Source organism: Glandiceps talaboti, chromosome 4 (genome assembly GCF_964340395.1).
Source record: "Glandiceps talaboti chromosome 4, keGlaTala1.1, whole genome shotgun sequence".
NCBI lineage: Eukaryota > Metazoa > Hemichordata > Enteropneusta > Spengelidae > Glandiceps > Glandiceps talaboti.
The window spans coordinates 27,450,093-27,468,346 of record NC_135552.1 but is presented as its reverse complement, the minus strand read 5'-3'; the positions used below and the strand labels follow the sequence as shown (position 1 = coordinate 27,468,346).

Here is an 18,254-nt window from a genome sequence, read left to right as displayed (position 1 = left end):
AGGCTCATTTGCATAACAAAACATATCCTAGCAACCAAAGCTTCTATCATATTGTAATAGGAAATTGAATTTCAGAAAACATACAATGTCTGTAAGGTTTTTGTAGCATTCATATACTTAAATAAATAATATTTCAATATATATGCCATATTTTAGTTCCACACATGTTTTATACCATCAGTGTTAATTTCACTTTTCTATTAATTTTTCAAATACTGGTTTTTGTGTAGGATTTTTAGCAAGTTTGAACATATATCTTCCAACAACTAATATAACCCATTGAATGATGATATGTGAAGTATAATTTCTGTTTAGGAGAGGATTTATAAATTTTCCTGACTGGCTGTCAAATAATTATCATTAAGATAATTTTAATTTACATGCTGTATGATAAACAATTATATTTAGAATAGTCCCAGCTATAAATAATCTAATTACATGTAAGTAGACAAAATCATCTGTGATCAACTGCAACAAATTAACAACATGGTTATATTTTAATATTTTCAAAGATATACTAGGTAAATAACTTATATAAGTATTAAAAAATTCTTTCATACTTTCTAAATTTTCAGAGAAATTATTCACAATAATATAAGTATATTCCTGTATACTCAGTAACAGTAAACTTTGGGGGTTTTATATTCAGCTTCAAAATGACATTAAAAATGTTAACTCTACATACTAAGCAATTTAATGAAATGGAAATAGATTTGAAGATATATTCATTATTTTTAAGATATAAAATTTGCTGAATTTAAAAAAGTATTATCACATTTTCTATATTTAGTTAAGTTATCAACTGTCTATATTGACCAATAATATCACTTTGTGTTTTCATTCATTCAACATTGGAAAGGAAAACATGGACAAATAAAAAATTTTAACACATATTTACTGTTCATGGAATGAACTTTATTGATTTTAAGCAGTGTTGTTTCAAATTACAAAAATACAAGCTACGGTGTACAATATTAATTTTTTAGTTAATTTTAATTTCAAAGCCACTGATAATCAATAACTTTGTATTTTTTTTACACTTGATTTTCTGTTGAATAAATGAATGTGAACTTACCCATGTAATGTTCCAATGATACCGGCTGGAGTGGATAGAAATATAAAACAGGGGTAAAAATGAGATTGCGGTACATCAAAAAAAAAATGTTTAACATCGTTTTAGCTTTTTTCACATGATTTAATATCACGAACTGGAGAAGTGTCTAGTTTTAGTTGAAACTCGATAAAAAATTTTGCCTGTAAAAAATGTATGCCATGGTGAATTGTAGAGTGCAACAACGTGCAGTGGTAAAACCATGCATCATGAAAAAAAACACGAGTTCTAAATTTATGGTATTAATTATACCTATAATTAATTATGTATTACAATTTACGTGTATGTCTGTAGTATACAATTTTTTATGAACTTGAATTCCTCAAATGTTTTGCTTCCTTGTATAGTTCCCCTGTTTACTATTATTCGCAAATATTTATGTTACAGAAAATTTAACTTTCAGTAGAAATTAATCATGTTCGCGAAATTTCACCAATATTCATTTCCCAATGGCAGTACATGATAAATATATAAAAGTTGATCCCTGGGGGATCAGCACACAGTTTAGCTGACGACACTTACCCATGACAGCTATCAAAATAAGTTTCCTGTCGCTAAAGTCGGATCCGAAAGATACTTCTTCGCTATCTTTCTCAGAACTTGCTTTATATCTTTCTCTCCTGTGTGCACCTTTCGATCGATGTTGGTGCAACTTTTGGTGTTGGTTTTGACTCCCATTATCGGACCCGCGTTGTTTCCTACTCTTGGCAGCCATTTTGGATTTCCCGGTTATTAGCTATGCGTGACGTCAGTTCCTTCAGGTTGCGTTGATTGGGACGTCCCAAATACAATAAACAAATTATAGATACGGGGCTAATATCGCCAGTGGAATAATGACGTTTGTTATATTGTATTAAGAATGTGTAATTGGTGAAATTAGAAATAAATATTTGAAAAGGATTAGATAACTGGATTTTATTGTGAAAGAAAAAAGTTTATTCGCGAAATTAATTCAATTTCCATTCAAATGATAGTTTATGTAAAAAGGTGGGACTGGCTCTTTTTTCACTTATAAAATCAACAAAGGTGATGAAAACAAGAAGAAAAAAAACAGCGATAAGTTATATGTCACTGATCATCGACCTCTCTCTGATTAAATACGCAAATGATTTAAATAATTTGTTTATGGTAATTAGTGAACTGTGCTTCGCGGATCACAGACCTAGCAACCAGCTGTTGTCATACACGCGGTGAATGGCCTTTTACGTGATACCCCACTTGGACAACAACGTAGACCCAGTGGATGAACAAATGTGTCTGGTGTCTTCAGTCAGCTTTTGTATGTAATCCAAGGATCACCAGTGAGAATTTTAAGTATCTATTTTGTATATTACATTCTTCTGTACTGTCTGAAACCAAAAGAGTGACGGGAAAATGGTGGACGCATTTCTCAGACCCCGTCCGGGGTTTCAAACAATTATGATGACTGACGCTAATGCTGGTGGCAACTGTATGCAACAGATTACACACCAACAACGACTTCGGCATATGAAATTCCCCAAACTAGTCAGTCGAGGCGACTTCGATAGTTTCCAGTATCATAACAGTCCGGGATTTGTGAAGTATCATGATGATACATTGGCACCAAATCGTGATAACATCCCAATCCTAGACCCCACGTCAGGTTTTATCTCCGCGGGAGGTGACGTTGACCGCTTGACCGGTGTTTCCAAACTGCCAACCATGCAACAGATTGATAACCCACCGAACCAAGTGACACCGGGCGATCCAATCCCCAAGATGTCCATCGAAGCCAGAAATGTTAAAAGCAGTAGTTTTGCGGCAACCTCAAGAACACCCCCGGAGGCAGTTTTGGCCAAACCACCTTACACGGCACCCCCACACCACAGATCTATCACCGACCCGGGACCGTGGTGTGGACGGAAAATTAGCGATGCGTATGTTCGAGCTCAGCTTGGCGGTAAGTTAACAAATATACTTACTACTTTAACAATTGCTTTCAAAAACCTCAAAACGTATAGCGGTTAGGGGATACGGATGTCTTGGTTTCTATTGTAGCGTTTTGTATACAAATTGAACACTGCTATTGGCACTAAATCTAGATAGTTTGTAGCATTATTATACCAGTTATAGTACCATTATATCCCTTACATTGTTACAGATACGTTTATTCTAAAAGTAGAATTTGTTTACAGTTGTTGAATTGTGTCTCAGTTTTCTATAAGCTTATACCGTATATTATAGACATTTCTTAAACAAATAGAGTGATATTTAAACCTTCGTCATTTTATCAGAAACTATGTGAAAGAAATAAAAGCTTAGCTAAGTTATTTCACTTGTTTCCACATTGAAATGGGAAATAACATTTTTTCTTTAAAAAGATTTACAGTGAAGGATACAACTTTGTAAAACAAAAATTTGTAGCCACGGCTTAAAAAATATCTAAAGCTTACTCTAACTTGTGTTTGGATATTACAGTATCTAAAACACAATCTAATTAATGTTGCATAGTAAATTGTTTGTTTACACCTCACAAAGTTTTGAAGTTTATTTTATCATGTATCAACAGTGTATCAGAGAAAAATTAAAATCTTGTCCATTTTATTATGATCTTGATAATTATGGTAATGTAATACATTGATACAACATGTAATAATTCTAAAGAAGCTGAGCTACAACCTAAATACATGTAGTTAGCGCAAAGTACAAGTGTATTGATTGCATTGATTTGAAATAAACAAGAGAAAATGAATAAAAGGAAGTCATTTGATCATGGTTTAGTATTGATTGTGTATACAGACATTGATACGATGCATGTGTGTGTGTGTGTTGGTTTACAGGTTGGACTAGTGACAGAGATCCCAGAGAAGTCGCTAAGGAAGAAGAAATAAAACAACAAAAATTTGAACAGCTTCAGAAAACACATGTGAGTATACACAGTCTTGGCGCCATAGGCGTGTCAGACAGAATGAAATGTCATTTCCTTGTAAACTGTAGAACAGCAGAACAGCTGTGATATGATCCCACGTTGGGACTTCCACAGCAACCTCTGTTTAAATGTACATGTATAAATCAAAATTTGAGATTAGTCAAATCATTCAGTTGCTTTAGGAGTGACTGTAAACTTGTTGTGTACAATGCTATGAGGTTGTCAAGGTTTAGCTGCCATATTTAGATGTCTGCCTCATTTCATTGCATAGTATTACAGGGTAGTGGTTACTGGTCAACCCAACCCTGGATAGTGATGTCTTGATAATGACTGAAGAGTCAGAGGGGAAATCACTATGGCAATCTCATTATTAGTTTGATGAAATTAGGACTACACCTTCTAAAACCTTTCAACACACATACAAAACAAAATTAAACAAACAATAAAGTTTACTACTACCATAGCAAACACTTGAAACTGGTATCTACACAGAGTATATGTCAATGTCTACTGTAAACTCTGTCTGGTGGACACAGTACTTGTTATCTTGACATTGACATTGGCTGATTGGCCAGTAACTTTGTTGATGGCCACAATTCCCAATTTTTAGTATCTACAACCTGTTATATATGTCTACGAATAGAATTAATTATTATGTATTATGGAGAATATATTGTTCATGGTTACAAGAATAAATAAGACAGTAAAATAAAGTCACTTTCGAATAATAAATTAGATACTAATGCAATGTCTTGATCTGTCTACAAAATGTATGAACCTTGATCATGCATTGATTCAGCGCAATGTCTCCAAACACAGACAAGGAAAAGTTCCTTGTCTGTGCTCCGAAGTAGAAGATGATAAAAAATCCAAACATCGCATTTGTTTGAATTTGTAGTTCCAAAGTATTAAACGATATTTTTACTTTCCTGTCATATATATAACCACGATCTATATCTGTACAATTTTTCAGAAACGTATGGTAGATGATGTTCTGCAAGACAAGGGCAGGGAATGGAGAGATAAACTGGCACTCCGATATATGTACACATCATCCACACAAAGGTGAGGCACTTTTCCATTGGCTAATTTATGATTTTTTTTCAAATGTAAATTGTATACTTATAGTTTTACTTGAAACCTTGTACATGAAATGGCAAAGTATAAGTGTATTTGTTATATGACTTGTGTAACTTTTCTTAGAATGTTAGTTTTCCTAAAATGAATGTTGTTCAGTTTGCTAGATATTGTATAAATGTAAAAAAAAAACTTGGTAATTTCACTTCCATAGAAATTTTACTGGCTATTCAACTTTTGATCAACTGTTTTCTATCAAACTCTGTAACCGAATATGAACTAAACAGATAAAAACAACAGAAGGTCCTTGTGTTTGATTCTGATGCATTGCATACTCATTTTAATATTTCCTCCCAATGGAAAGCCATCATGAATGAAAAGATATATTTTGAAAGAAATTAATAGAAACCCCTTTGCAAAGAAAGATACTCTGGGAAAACTAAAAATATATAAACATTTGTGAGTTAATTCGCACACAAAATACTTGCTATTTTGTGTAATGTGTCATTGCTGGGTTGACTACTTAAGGCATGACAGTCACAAACCATTAGCGGTCCAAGTGCAACAAACCCGCGGGCTTACCTGGCGAAAACGGGTGTCATAAAAGTTGTTTGCATCTCTAAAGCTGTTTGTAGCGTTACTTATGATAGCCTAATAAATTGATAACAACTGATATAAGACGGAGATAAGGTTTGCCTCAATTGCAGTCCATGCAGACAGCCGAATAGAGGTTTTACAGCTGTTTACTTGTGTTATGTAAGAGCCCATCATCACATTGTAAATATTGGTACTCTTTGATAACAAGTCCACTTGCTTGGCTAATGGCTTGTCCCAGTAATGCTTATATAGTTTTAGAACACTTTTACAGGGTTTAGTATCTTGTGGTATTTGATAGCAGTAATCACAGAAAACTTTATTTCTTTTTTCATGAACAGAGCATATGATGAGGTTGACTGGGATTCTATGCTGGCTCCTAAAGTCAAACCACCTCAGTCCACACAGGAGTCTCAGGCTGATACAGTTTCACATAGATTTACACTAAATAAACGTTATGCAGCAGAAGCCGAACCTTGGCAGGTAAGACCATTCCACACTTCCACATTTCTCTATATTATTTTAAGTCTAAATCTCTTGGCTTACAATATATGAAACTACCATGATTTAGTATTTTCAGAAATTTATTCATATAAATTTTGAAATCTATATTTTGTTATTTAATTTAGTATTAAGTACATAGAAATTCTTCCATTAAAGGTATGAGTTAATCATCATGTGATCTTCTAGAATACAAACCTATATCACTGATTTTTCAATTTCTGGTCCCAAAAAACCAAAAAGACTGTATACTTGACTTTCATTTGGATCAGTCAGTATTTGTAAGAAATATATAAATACAGAATACAGTTAGTCCAGATATACCTTATTGACTCTAGAAATATACACTCCGAAGTTTCTGACACATCTTCAACTGGAAACGTCGGAGTACATATTTCCAGAGCTAGACATACCTTAGCCAATAAACTCAAGATCATGATCACCTGTGAAAGTGACCATAACAAGTCTCTGTAATTTACTTTTTGCCATTTTGTATTTCATTAAAAGTAGAACAAGACAACACATAAATTATCTATCATGTTATTATTTCACGAAATCCACATGTTGAGCACTATTATTGGATATTAAAGTCGAGAATGTAAATTTCATACTTTTAAAATAAGAAACATGCTTTTGATATAAAAATGAGTGATAACTGGAGGAAATGTATTTCCTGTATCACAATACACAATAACATCTGTTACAAACAAAATGAACACTGTAAACTGAAACTTACACCAGCTGGCTAAATTTTCAATTTTAATCAATTACTCATTTTAACTGCTTATTACAAAGGTGAGAAATATTCACCATTTGAGACACTTTAGAACATAAATATACTTCCAAAGTATCTGATACAGTGATAGCATTGAAATAAAATATGTGAAATTAAAATACATTTATGAATAATCTAATCCAAAAACATATATTAATGTGTTTCTATTGAATGGATTGAAACACTAGGAATGTCCTTCAAATTATTGAAATATTTCAGTTTCATAGATTTTTATTCAGTAAGAAATATTCAGTGATGTAATTACTATTAAAGGTTTGCTCTTTGTTATGTTAATGGCAGTCACACAAAGCAACACAATAATGTCTAGGTATATATTGTGTATTTAAAGAATTTAATAGTTTTGTTTTGGCTTATTGCTATGAAAAAAAAAACTAGTTCACCTGACACAGAGTTACTGGCAAAAAATTTTAGTATACATGTTTAGAATAAAAACACTGCAATGTTGGCAACTTAATTGACAAAAGAAATGTATATTAAAATCAATAATAATTTGTGGCCCAGAAAAAACAAGCGAAACTAGGATTGTGTCATTGGTGGTGCTATTTTCAATGTCAAAATGAACAGTTTATGATACTCCCATCTCATCATAGGCCTTGTTTTTAATTGGTAATTATGACTCAATCTTGATTTTATGATTAATCGATTTGTGATATACTAGTACTCTGATGAATAAATTAATAAGAAAAATCCACTTGTATGGTTTTATATAATCATGACCAAACTTTGGCCCTACATCTTTCCCTCATGAACCTGAAACATTGTTTTCAAAGAAGTTATGTGAACTTGACATTGATACAGCATACTATACTTAAGCAATAACCCCCGCCGAAGGTGGGTATACACGAGATTTTGGTACAATTCGCGACATATAGCACGAGCCGAATGGCGAGTGCTATATGGAGCGAATTGTACCAAATTCGAGTGTATACCCGCCTTCGGAGGGGGTTATTGCTATTATATTATATCAACATATGTGTCTATTTCCTCTAAATATGATTCTGTGGTTAATTATATGCCTGAAAAGGCGAAATCGCACGTACAGAAAAAGATCGTCGGTAATAAATCGTCGGGAACGAGCATATTTTGATGAGTGGATACGTTTATGTCGCCCAAACACACACACACTGCATGAACACAAACCATACACTGCATTGCATTGATAAATTACTTTATTTACATCATATAATGCATAACGAAAACGCGTTGAAAACTAGCAACGAAGAAAACGGGGCAAGAGGTCAAAGAAAGTAACAATTTTGTTTGGATATTTACATAAGAACAATACAATCTTGTACACTGCTAAAAATAGACGTCTCGGCGTTGAATCAGTTGAATCGGAGAAAGCTCGAGACAGTAAATCAGAGACGCGACGTTACACAGTCTACTTTAATTTAATGGTTAACAAATTGAACATTGACCGAACCTTAAAAATGTACAGTTATGAAATAATCCTGACGCACTTGACTGATGGTTAAAAATTAAATTGGTGTTGCTCGATTCAACGAGAGCAGGACGCTGACGGCTTGTCGCATGGGAGAACTTGTACCTTATCAGTCATGGCTAGTGATGTTGAAGCCACTGATCGATCGTTGCTTTTGATCGCAAGGTCATCAGTGGAATTATTTGGACTACTGTAACCCAAACTATTGGACAGGATACCTGACACACCTTTACTCTGAAGAAGTGTTAACTTATTGGTATAAGAACGAACACGAGCTTCATTTTTGTGAGTACTATATGCTAGTTTAGGGGCCCATTTTACCACTGCCAGCCGTGGTAAAATGGGATTTTACCACAGTTATTATCCAATCAGAATGGCGCATAGTAGCACGATATAATATACTTCCCATTCTATTGCATCATTAATACTACTAACTTTCATTGATGACAATTACTTTAAAATATTTTGGTTTCATTACTCTTTGCAGAACTTAGGCAGATCTTGGGACTGGTTCCAAGCCAGAAATGGTAATCTGCTACAGAAACCGATGGAATTGTAAGTTGTGCTCTTTTTATTAACCATTCATTGAGCAATTTATTCTTTTACTGAATTTCTCTGGTGATTTTAATGGAGGCCAATCATGTCAATTTTGTAATTTGAATGAAATCAAGCCAGTAAAAGATTAATATGATAACGTCACTCTGATTGCAATATTATCTACCATAGAAAGGAAGATAGATCAAAAGATTTGATTCATTGTAGAGAGTGTAGTCTGTAAGGTACGCCGTGGCGGGGCGCCCTCAAACATCGGCCAAGAGGCCGGTGAGGGCGAAACGTCACGACGTATCTTAGTCTATAGAGAGTGCTGTCATCAACAAATTCTTCATTGTACTATAGATGTTAGGAAAACAATTATGATTGTATCAAGTTGATCGGCTGCAGTTAAAAGTAGATTCCAAAAGCTATACAGGCAATGTGAATCATGTATTTTAAAAAAACAAAAGATTGTACATAATTGCCACTAGGGGCAATGTTTTGGAAGCAGATTTTTACTGGAAAAGAAGGCCAGAATCGTAGAATACGGTTGGTTGGTTGGTTGGTTGTCATTTTACAAATAATAATTTGACATGTTTTGAGGCAAATGTTGCCGTTCTCAGCTAGTTTTGACAGCTGTGCTATTTTTGATATTGAAAATGTTTTGATATTTATGAAAATTTTAACTTTGAGCTTTGTACACTTTGCTGATGGGATTGTTGTCCATAGTAAAATGTATAACTTCATTTTACCTAATTTTGGGTATAACCCCAGAAATTCGTTGGTTTTTTTTTTTTAAAAACAACGTTGGTAATCAGAGTATTGCATCATATATATTGATCTCAAAAGTTTAACCATTCATTTATTAATTTCATATATATTTTTAAAATTCTTTTTTTAGCTGCAGCCATAGTAAGAAGGTCGATCAAATACCAAATTACACTGGTTGCATCAATGGTGATGACCCACAAGAGAAAGATGATCCTAGGAAATTTTTCCTTCCAACAACCATACTAAGAACAGAGAAACCCCGATACACTGATACAGCACAGTAAGTATATTCACTCAGTGTCTTTTAACTCTTGTTTGTAAGATGCTTTAATCCTATGTCCACTGACAGAAGCTGCAATAGATATGCTCCCCAGGGTCAAGGGCTGTTGTGCCACTTTAGATCCGTGCCAGGGGTAATAATTGTTAGCACCTTGATCTCTCACAGGAGAAAAGGCACATTATAAATTCACATAGTGGCCAATCAGATTTTTTTAGCGCAAATTGCGCAATGCCGCGGCCTAGATCGAACACTGCATTACAAAGGCGCGATCATTAGCACATCCACCCCTGCAGTGAAATGGTGGTTGATAGGTCATGGACACCATGACATGTTGTAGAATCTATTCAGACTTGTGTTTGTACAGAAAGTAAGGAATTCTAGAGTCAGTTATGAATAATTCTGAAAAGACATGCAAATGCAAGTGTAAACAGTTCTATTGGATCCTAAAGAAACATGTATAAACGTAAACAAAAACAAACAAATGTAAACCTCTATGAATTAATATCTAACCAAGATTCATTATGATAAATATATGTGCTGCATTGGAACAAAAGAACATTTTTAATAGTATATAGTCATGACATTATTTTAGACTGTTAGATACGATGTGTTGTTCCACCCTCTCGGAGAAGGGTTTACCAATGTATGAGGGTGCCCCAATGTACCTTACAGACTACATTTTTTCTTGAGACTAATAAATCTTTAAAAATTTAAATTTGTTAATGGAATGCTTTGCCAAATTGTCCACATTTGTATAAATGTGGGTTGCCCCCAAATATGAAATCTAATGTTATGTTCCATTGTCATTTCAGCCGTCCAAATATCCCTCGTTATGCTGGTTGTACTCACTGGTCCAGTAGGATTCCAGCCAATAGTGAAATGCCTACACCACCTCCACAAAGTACAGCTAGAGTGCATAGGTAAGTAGCTTGGCAGAACTTTGCTAGAGTTACTCATTTTACAAAGTTAAGGTGTCCTAGTAGATGTGTACAAAGTACAGCTAGAGTACATACATGTAGGTAAGTAGCTTGGCAGAACTTTGGTAGAGTTACTCATTTTACAAAATTAATAAGTAATACATGTAGATGCATCATTATAAATGTGAACAAGTTATTCAAACCTAATTCATTCACATTTTGTTGTATAAGAATTTATCCAAAAATAAAAGAATTCATTGGCAAAATATTATTCCCCCCTACAATTGTTTGCCAGTTTCCTGTTACCTGAGATTGTTTTCTACCCAATAATTTCAATTCCTTGAGGGCAAAAGATTCAAAAGATTAAAAAAAAAATAGACAAAATCGTAAATTCAATTTTTTAAGGATTTTACTTTCAAGATGTAGACTATATGACGCATGCAATAAAGAATAATGGAATATTCAGAACCGACATTCTGGCAAATATGGATTAACACTTAAAATTCATTATATAGTTGATATATTTACTAGTTTGTTTTAGCACCAAACACTTATTGCAGAAAATCCAATGAAGCAATCTAGTTTTCTTAATGGTTATGGATGCAAAGAATATTCTATTCTATTCTATTCTATTCTATTCTATTCTATTCTATTCTATTCTATTCTATTCTATTCTATTCTATTTTATTCTATTCTATTCTATTTTATTCTATTCATGATATAGTTGTTTCAACTAGGTACAATTTAAAATTGAATCACATTGACGGTTTCAAGAATAGTATCATTTAAAATGAAAGGGATATGTAGAAATACATAAAACTTTGATGAAACTGCATGTACAATGTATTCTATATGTAACTCTATGATGTATTCTACATATGTGTCTTTGTTTGATATTTCTACATTCATACATTAATCAGCATTTCAATCATTGTATTTTGCAGTAAAATACCAATACCAGCCAATGAATCTCCACATAAACGTTTGTCTCATATGTCCAAGATGGTGACACTAGTACCACCTGGTAATCCATTCAATAGAATAGCTAGTTCTGAAGTCACATCATAGACATAACATCAACACTTGAAAACACTTCAACCTCCCAGGATTGACATGGACACCACTGAACAATGCAAACAGAGCTGTCGGTCAAGTCTGGAATTTATAGAATTACTTGGCTGTTCTGCCTTGTGGGTTATGAATGCACTTTGTTGGGTTAGACAACAAGGCCAGTAATGAAAGCAAACACCATTTTCTATGTTGAATACTGTTAGTTTACACTTAGTGTAAATTCTCATTCTTGGTTCCTTGATGTCACAAGACACATCATTTAACCAAGTAGCCAGACCAACCAAGTAATATTTTAACACAGCCATGTATTAGCTACATACATCACAGATTGTACAATATATCAAATTTATCAGTCACTAGGTCCTGCTGGTAAATCTTGTAAGACAGTTTTGAAACACTCGGCAAAACATGATGTAGTCTACAAGAAAAGTTGTGTTGTTAAGGCCTAATCTGCCTTCTCTCAGTGGTATTTGATTGGTCAGCACAACACATGAAACACACAACCCAACTGATAACATTTTACTCAAAATACCCAAAGATTATTCTAAAATAGTAATTCATTGAAACCATACTATTAATGAATAGTTTATATAAAATACAGCATAATATAAAATCCATATACTGACAGCTATTGTACAGCTCTACAACTTTCTTTGTATAGACAGTTGACAAACAATTACAAATATTGGGGGGGGGGGGGGTATCATATTGACATTTACAATATGTCAGTTTACCATTGTTCATGACCTTCTGTGATTGATACAACAAATACTCCATGATGTATATGTAGCTAATATATTGCTTGAGATGTTGGCAATGATTACATATCCTGGTTACTCCGTCCAATTTCTATAATTAAAACATTACCATCTGCATTTACATGTGTATATACATGTGTATATACACAGTTTATACATAATACATGCAAATGTCAAGATATGGTAATTAAGAAACAAAGATAAGGAAAAAGTTCTTAGAGTAGATAAACAAATCAATTCCTAGCACAAACTGTTATAATTTAGAATCAAGGTTTAGGAAAGAAAAAAAGCACCCCAATGTACTATGCATCAATGAAACTTTCTTTTTGATAGATGTAATTAGATTTTCAAAGATGTGTTTTCACATGACTGCATGCCTGCTTGTGTTTTACCTCCTCTATTTTGCTGTGATGTATTTTGAGAAAAGCTTTAAAACATATATACTGTTATTGTATGTATGTCTTGAAACGGCATACATCTATGATGTGTAGTAAAAAATATGATAAGGAAAATTAGAAATGTGTATTTTGTTGATCATGAAATACTGAAATCAAAAGAGTTCATCAATTTATCTTAGTTACGTTTAGTCTGTATATTGGTGATGCTGTGTCTAAGCAGATAGAAGAAAATCATAAAGCCATATCCACAGGGTAAATGGATTTACTGTATGTAACACAATAGATAATTGACATACAGGTAACTTGACTGGCATCATTCAGAGAGGTCTTGAGGCTTGGTTACAGTTACTGGAAACTGTCAGGTTCAAGTTTGACAACAAAGACATATCAAATGATGGTGTAATGTAACGATGTGCCTATGGTCATATCAAACAGTACCTGCACAAATATGAACACTTTGTACTTCTGTGCTCACAAACAAACAAACAAACAAACAAACAAATCTACACACACACACATACACACACACACACACACACACACACACACACACACATGCAGCCACATGCACACACACTGTGCTTGTGCATGATAGACATATACAAACAAAAACATGTACAGTCTTTTGGAATAAAATTTGAATAAATTATGTGCAGAATTGGACATCTATTTACATGACTTTGTGTATAGCTCTGAGGAAAATTTAAAGAAATTTATGAAAGTATTAATTTTTTTTTTTGTGGTGTTTCCACTTCAGAGATTTTTCAAGCATGTAGCATGCTGTTACTCGTAAGTAAGTGTTGTCATTGCAACTTAAACAAGTATTATTTTGTCTGAAGAGCCCAAACCAAAGTTTGTATTGTAGCTGTACTTTTTAGTTTGTAATTGAAGTTTTTACAAAATAATATAGCATATTTTATGATTTCATATAAATATATGTTTGTGATTGTGATGGACAGCTATACTGTGTACAAACTGTAAGAAGGGTGCACCATAGTTCATAGACTTGGCTAGCTGACTTGACATACTGGCTTGACAGTATAGCCCAGAGACTTGGCTATCTGACTTGACATACTGGCTTGACAGTATAGCCCAGAGACTTGGCTATCTGACTTGACATACTGGCTTGACATTATATCCAAGGGACTTGGCTATCTGACTTGACATACTGACTTGACATTGTAGCCCAGAGACTTGACATACTGACTTGATTGGCTTGTTGTTTTAGTGAGTGACATATTGCCAAGTCGCTGGACTAAGTTAATCAAGATTCACTGAACACTGTTAGTCACAGCCCTCAAATTTAGTATCAAAGTAGAAATACTAGAGTTGCATGACTGCCTGTAGTCTATGATAGATGCAGAATATTTCAAATCACAGCGTAATAAAAGTATACACTGCATTGCATTGGTTGTAGCAAGTAAAGCTGGTCCATTTATTTGCTGAAAAGGCTTGAATGCATATATTTGTGTGCATCTGTCAGGAGTTTTTCGCACATTTGTAAATAAAGAGATTGTTTTCACCGTGCAAGTAGTAGTCTGAGTTTTTTTGTATAGGTTTGTATACCCCGGTAAGCTCTATTTGAGCAATTTTTGATTTGATCAGCAGAGTCAATAGAAGAATGCAGTTCAGTAAAAAAGGGTAACCAGTGGCAATATGTTTGCTTCACTTGTAGATAACACCTCCAAATCCATTCTTTCTTGACATCAATTAAACGAAATCAATGTTAATTATCTCAATGGGTAAGAATTGCTGTCTAAATGCATAGGAAGAGACTGAAAATAAACTAGATCTAGCACGGCATGATTGAGGACCTGAATCCACAAACAGTGAAAACCCCACCCTTTACCTGGAAGTTGGGGAAGCATGTAGGACCTTTGTGCCTTATTGGGCCATGTCGGGGTAACAATTGTAAAGTGCTTTGAGTACCATGACATGAGTGTTATAAAGTGATATAGGTCTATACTAAACAGTGCTATAGGTCTATACTAAACAGTGCTATAGGTCTATACTAAACAGTGCTATAGGTCTATACTAAACAGTGGTATAGGTCTATACTAAACAGTGCTACAGGTCTATACTAAACAGTGCTACAGGTCTATATACTAAACAGTGCTATATGTCTATCCTAAAAAGTGCTATAGGTCTATACTAAAATGTGCTATAGGTCTATACTAAACAGTGCTATGGGTCTATACTAAACAGTGCTATAGGTCTATACTAAACAGTGCTACAGGTCTATACTAAACAGTGTTATAGGTCTATACTAAACAGTGCTATAGGTCTATACTAAACAGTGCTACAGGTCTATACTAAACAGTGCTATAGGTCTATACTAAACAGTGCTATAGGTCTATACTAAACAGTGCTACAGGTCTATACTAAACAGTGTTATAGGTCTATACTAAACAGTGCTACAGGTCTATACTAAACAGTGCTATAGGTCTATACTAAACAGTGTTATAGGTCTATACTAAATAGTGTTATAGGTCTATACTAAACAGTGCTATAGGTCTATACTAAACAGTGCTATAGGTCTATACTAAACAGTGCTACAGGTCTATACTAAACAGTGCTATAGGTCTATACTAAACAGTGCTATAGGTCTATACTAAACAGTGCTACAGGTCTATACTAAACAGTGTTATAGGTCTATACTAAACAGTGCTATATGTCTATACTAAACAGTGCTATAGGTCTATACTAAACAGTGCTATAGGTCTATACTAAACAGTGCTACAGGTCTATACTAAACAGTGCTATAGGTCTATACTAAACAGTGCTATAGGTCTATACTAAACAGTGCTACAGGTCTATACTAAACAGTGCTATAGGTCTATACTAAACAGTGCTATAGGTCTATACTAAACAGTGCTACAGGTCTATACTAAACAGTGCTATAGGTCTATACTAAACAGTGCTACAGGTCTATACTAAACAGTGCTATAGGTCTATACTAAACAGTGCTATAGGTCTATACTAAACAGTGCTACAGGTCTATACTAAACAGTGCTATAGGTCTATACTAAACAGTGTTATAGGTCTATACTAAACAGTGCTACAGGTCTATACTAAACAGTGTTATAGGTCTATACTAAACAGTGTTATAGGTCTATACTAAACAGTGCTACAGGTCTATACTAAACAGTGCTATAGGTCTATACTAAACAGTGCTATAGGTCTATACTAAACAGTGTTATAGGTCTATACTAAATAGTGTTATAGGTCTATATTAAACAGTGCTACAGATCTATACTAAACAGTGCTATAGGTCTATACTAAACAGTGCTACAGGTCTATACTAAACAGTGCTATAGGTCTATACTAAACAGTGCTACAGGTCTATACTAAAAGGTGTTATAGGTCTATACTAAACAGTGCTATAGGTCTATACTAAACAGTGCTATAGGTCTATACTAAACAGTGGTATAGGTCTATACTAAACAGTGCTACAGGTCTATACTAAACAGTGCTACAGGTCTATATACTAAACAGTGCTATATGTCTATCCTAAAAAGTGCTATAGGTCTATACTAAAATGTGCTATAGGTCTATACTAAACAGTGCTATGGGTCTATACTAAACATTGTTATTTGTCTATACTAAACAGTGTTATAGGTCTATACTAAACAGTGCTATAGGTCTATACTAAATAGTGTTATAGGTCTATACTAAATAGTGTTATAGGTCTATACTAAATAGTGCTATAGGTCTATACTAAATAGTGTTATAGGTCTATACTAAATAGTGCTATAGGTCTATACTAAACAGTGTTATAGGTCTATACTAAAAAGTGTTATAGGTCTATACTAAACAGTGTTATAGGTCTATACTAAACAGTGTTATAGGTCTATACTAAACAGTGCTACAGGTCTATATTAAAAAGTGTTATAGGTCTATACTAAATAGTGTTATAGGTCTATACTAAACAGTGTTATAGGTCTATACTAAACAGTGCTATAGGTCTATACAAACAGTGTTATAGGTCTATACTAAAAAGTGCTATAGGTCTATACTAAATAGTGCTATAGGTCTATACTAAAAAGTGTTATAGGTCTATACTAAACAGTGTTATAGGTCTATACTAAACAGTGTTATAGGTCTATACTAAAAAGTGCTACAGGTCTATACTAAACAGTGCTACAGGTCTATACTAAAAAGTGATATAGGTCTATACTAAACAGTGTTACAGGTCTATACTAAAAAGTGCTATAGGTCTATACTAAACAGTGCTATAGGTCTATACTAAAAAGTGCTATAGGTCTATACTAAACAGTGTTATAGGTCTATATTAAACAGTGCTATAGGTCTATACTAAACAGTGCTATATGTCTATACTAAACAGTGCTACAGGTCTATACTAAACAGTGCTATAGGTCTATACTAAACAGTGTTATAGGTCTATACTAAATAGTGTTATAGGTCTATACTAAATAGTGTTATAGGTCTATACTAAACAGTGTTACAGGTCTATACTAAATAGTGCTATAGGTCTATACTAAATAGTGTTATAGGTCTATACTAAACAGTGTTACAGGTCTATACTAAATAGTGTTATAGGTCTATATTAAACAGTGTTATAGGTCTATATTAAACAGTGCTATAGGTCTATATTAAACAGTGCTATAGGTCTATACTAAACAGTGCTACAGGTCTATACTAAACAGTGCTATAGGTCTATATTAAACAGTGTTATAGGTCTATACTAAACAGTGTTATAGGTCTATACTAAACAGTGCTATAGGTCTATACTAAAAAGTGATATAGGTCTATACTAAACAGTGCTATAGGTCTATACTAAACAGTGCTATAGGTCTATACTAAACAGTGCTATAGGTCTATACTAAAAAGTGCTATAGGTCTATACTAAATAGTGTTATAGGTCTATACTAAATAGTGCTATAGGTCTATACTAAACAGTGCTATAGGTCTATACTAAACAGTGCTATAGGTCTATACTAAAAAGTGCTATAGGTCTATACTAAACAGTGCTATAGGTCTATACTAAAAAGTGCTATAGGTCTATACTAAACAGTGCTATAGGTCTATACTAAAAAGTGCTATAGGTCTATACTAAATAGTGTTATAGGTCTATACTAAAAAGTGCTATAGGTC

The 18,254-nt window shown here is 33.6% G+C and overlaps 2 protein-coding genes across 2 annotated transcripts; one reads left to right on the top strand and one right to left on the bottom strand.

Annotated features, from left to right (window-relative positions):
- Positions 1–189: 189 nt before the first annotated feature.
- Positions 190–1,826, bottom strand: LOC144434432 (uncharacterized). The gene is made up of 3 exons (XM_078122883.1): positions 1,634–1,826; positions 1,076–1,100; positions 190–343 (listed from the first exon to the last, which is right to left on the bottom strand). Exons 1-3 carry the CDS (start codon positions 1,824–1,826, stop codon positions 190–192), a joined length of 372 nt encoding a protein of 123 aa, XP_077979009.1.
- Positions 1,827–2,233: 407 nt separating this feature from the next.
- LOC144433622 (protein SPMIP7-like) lies at positions 2,234–13,673 on the top strand. Its single transcript, XM_078121959.1, has 8 exons — positions 2,234–3,032; positions 3,913–3,998; positions 4,975–5,066; positions 6,014–6,155; positions 8,898–8,965; positions 9,846–9,995; positions 10,808–10,915; positions 11,857–13,673. Exons 1-8 carry the CDS (start codon positions 2,486–2,488, stop codon positions 11,978–11,980), a joined length of 1,317 nt encoding a protein of 438 aa, XP_077978085.1. The 5' UTR covers positions 2,234–2,485; the 3' UTR covers positions 11,981–13,673.
- Positions 13,674–18,254: the final 4,581 nt, after the last annotated feature.

Coding starts and splice junctions, on each gene's coding strand:
- LOC144434432 (XM_078122883.1), bottom strand. CDS start 1,826: ATGGCTGCCAAGAGTAGGAAACAACGCGGGTCCGATAATGGGAGTCAA. Junction 1,101..1,633: donor TATTTTGATAGCTGTCATGG/GTAAGTGTCGTC, acceptor TATCCACTCCAG/CCGGTATCATTGGAACATTA. Junction 344..1,075: donor ATCATTGGAACATTACATGG/GTAAGTTCACAT, acceptor ATTATTTGACAG/CCAGTCAGGAAAATTTATAA.
- LOC144433622 (XM_078121959.1), top strand. CDS start 2,486: ATGGTGGACGCATTTCTCAGACCCCGTCCGGGGTTTCAAACAATTATG. Junction 5,067..6,013: donor TACACATCATCCACACAAAG/GTGAGGCACTTT, acceptor TTTCATGAACAG/AGCATATGATGAGGTTGACT. Junction 6,156..8,897: donor CAGAAGCCGAACCTTGGCAG/GTAAGACCATTC, acceptor TACTCTTTGCAG/AACTTAGGCAGATCTTGGGA.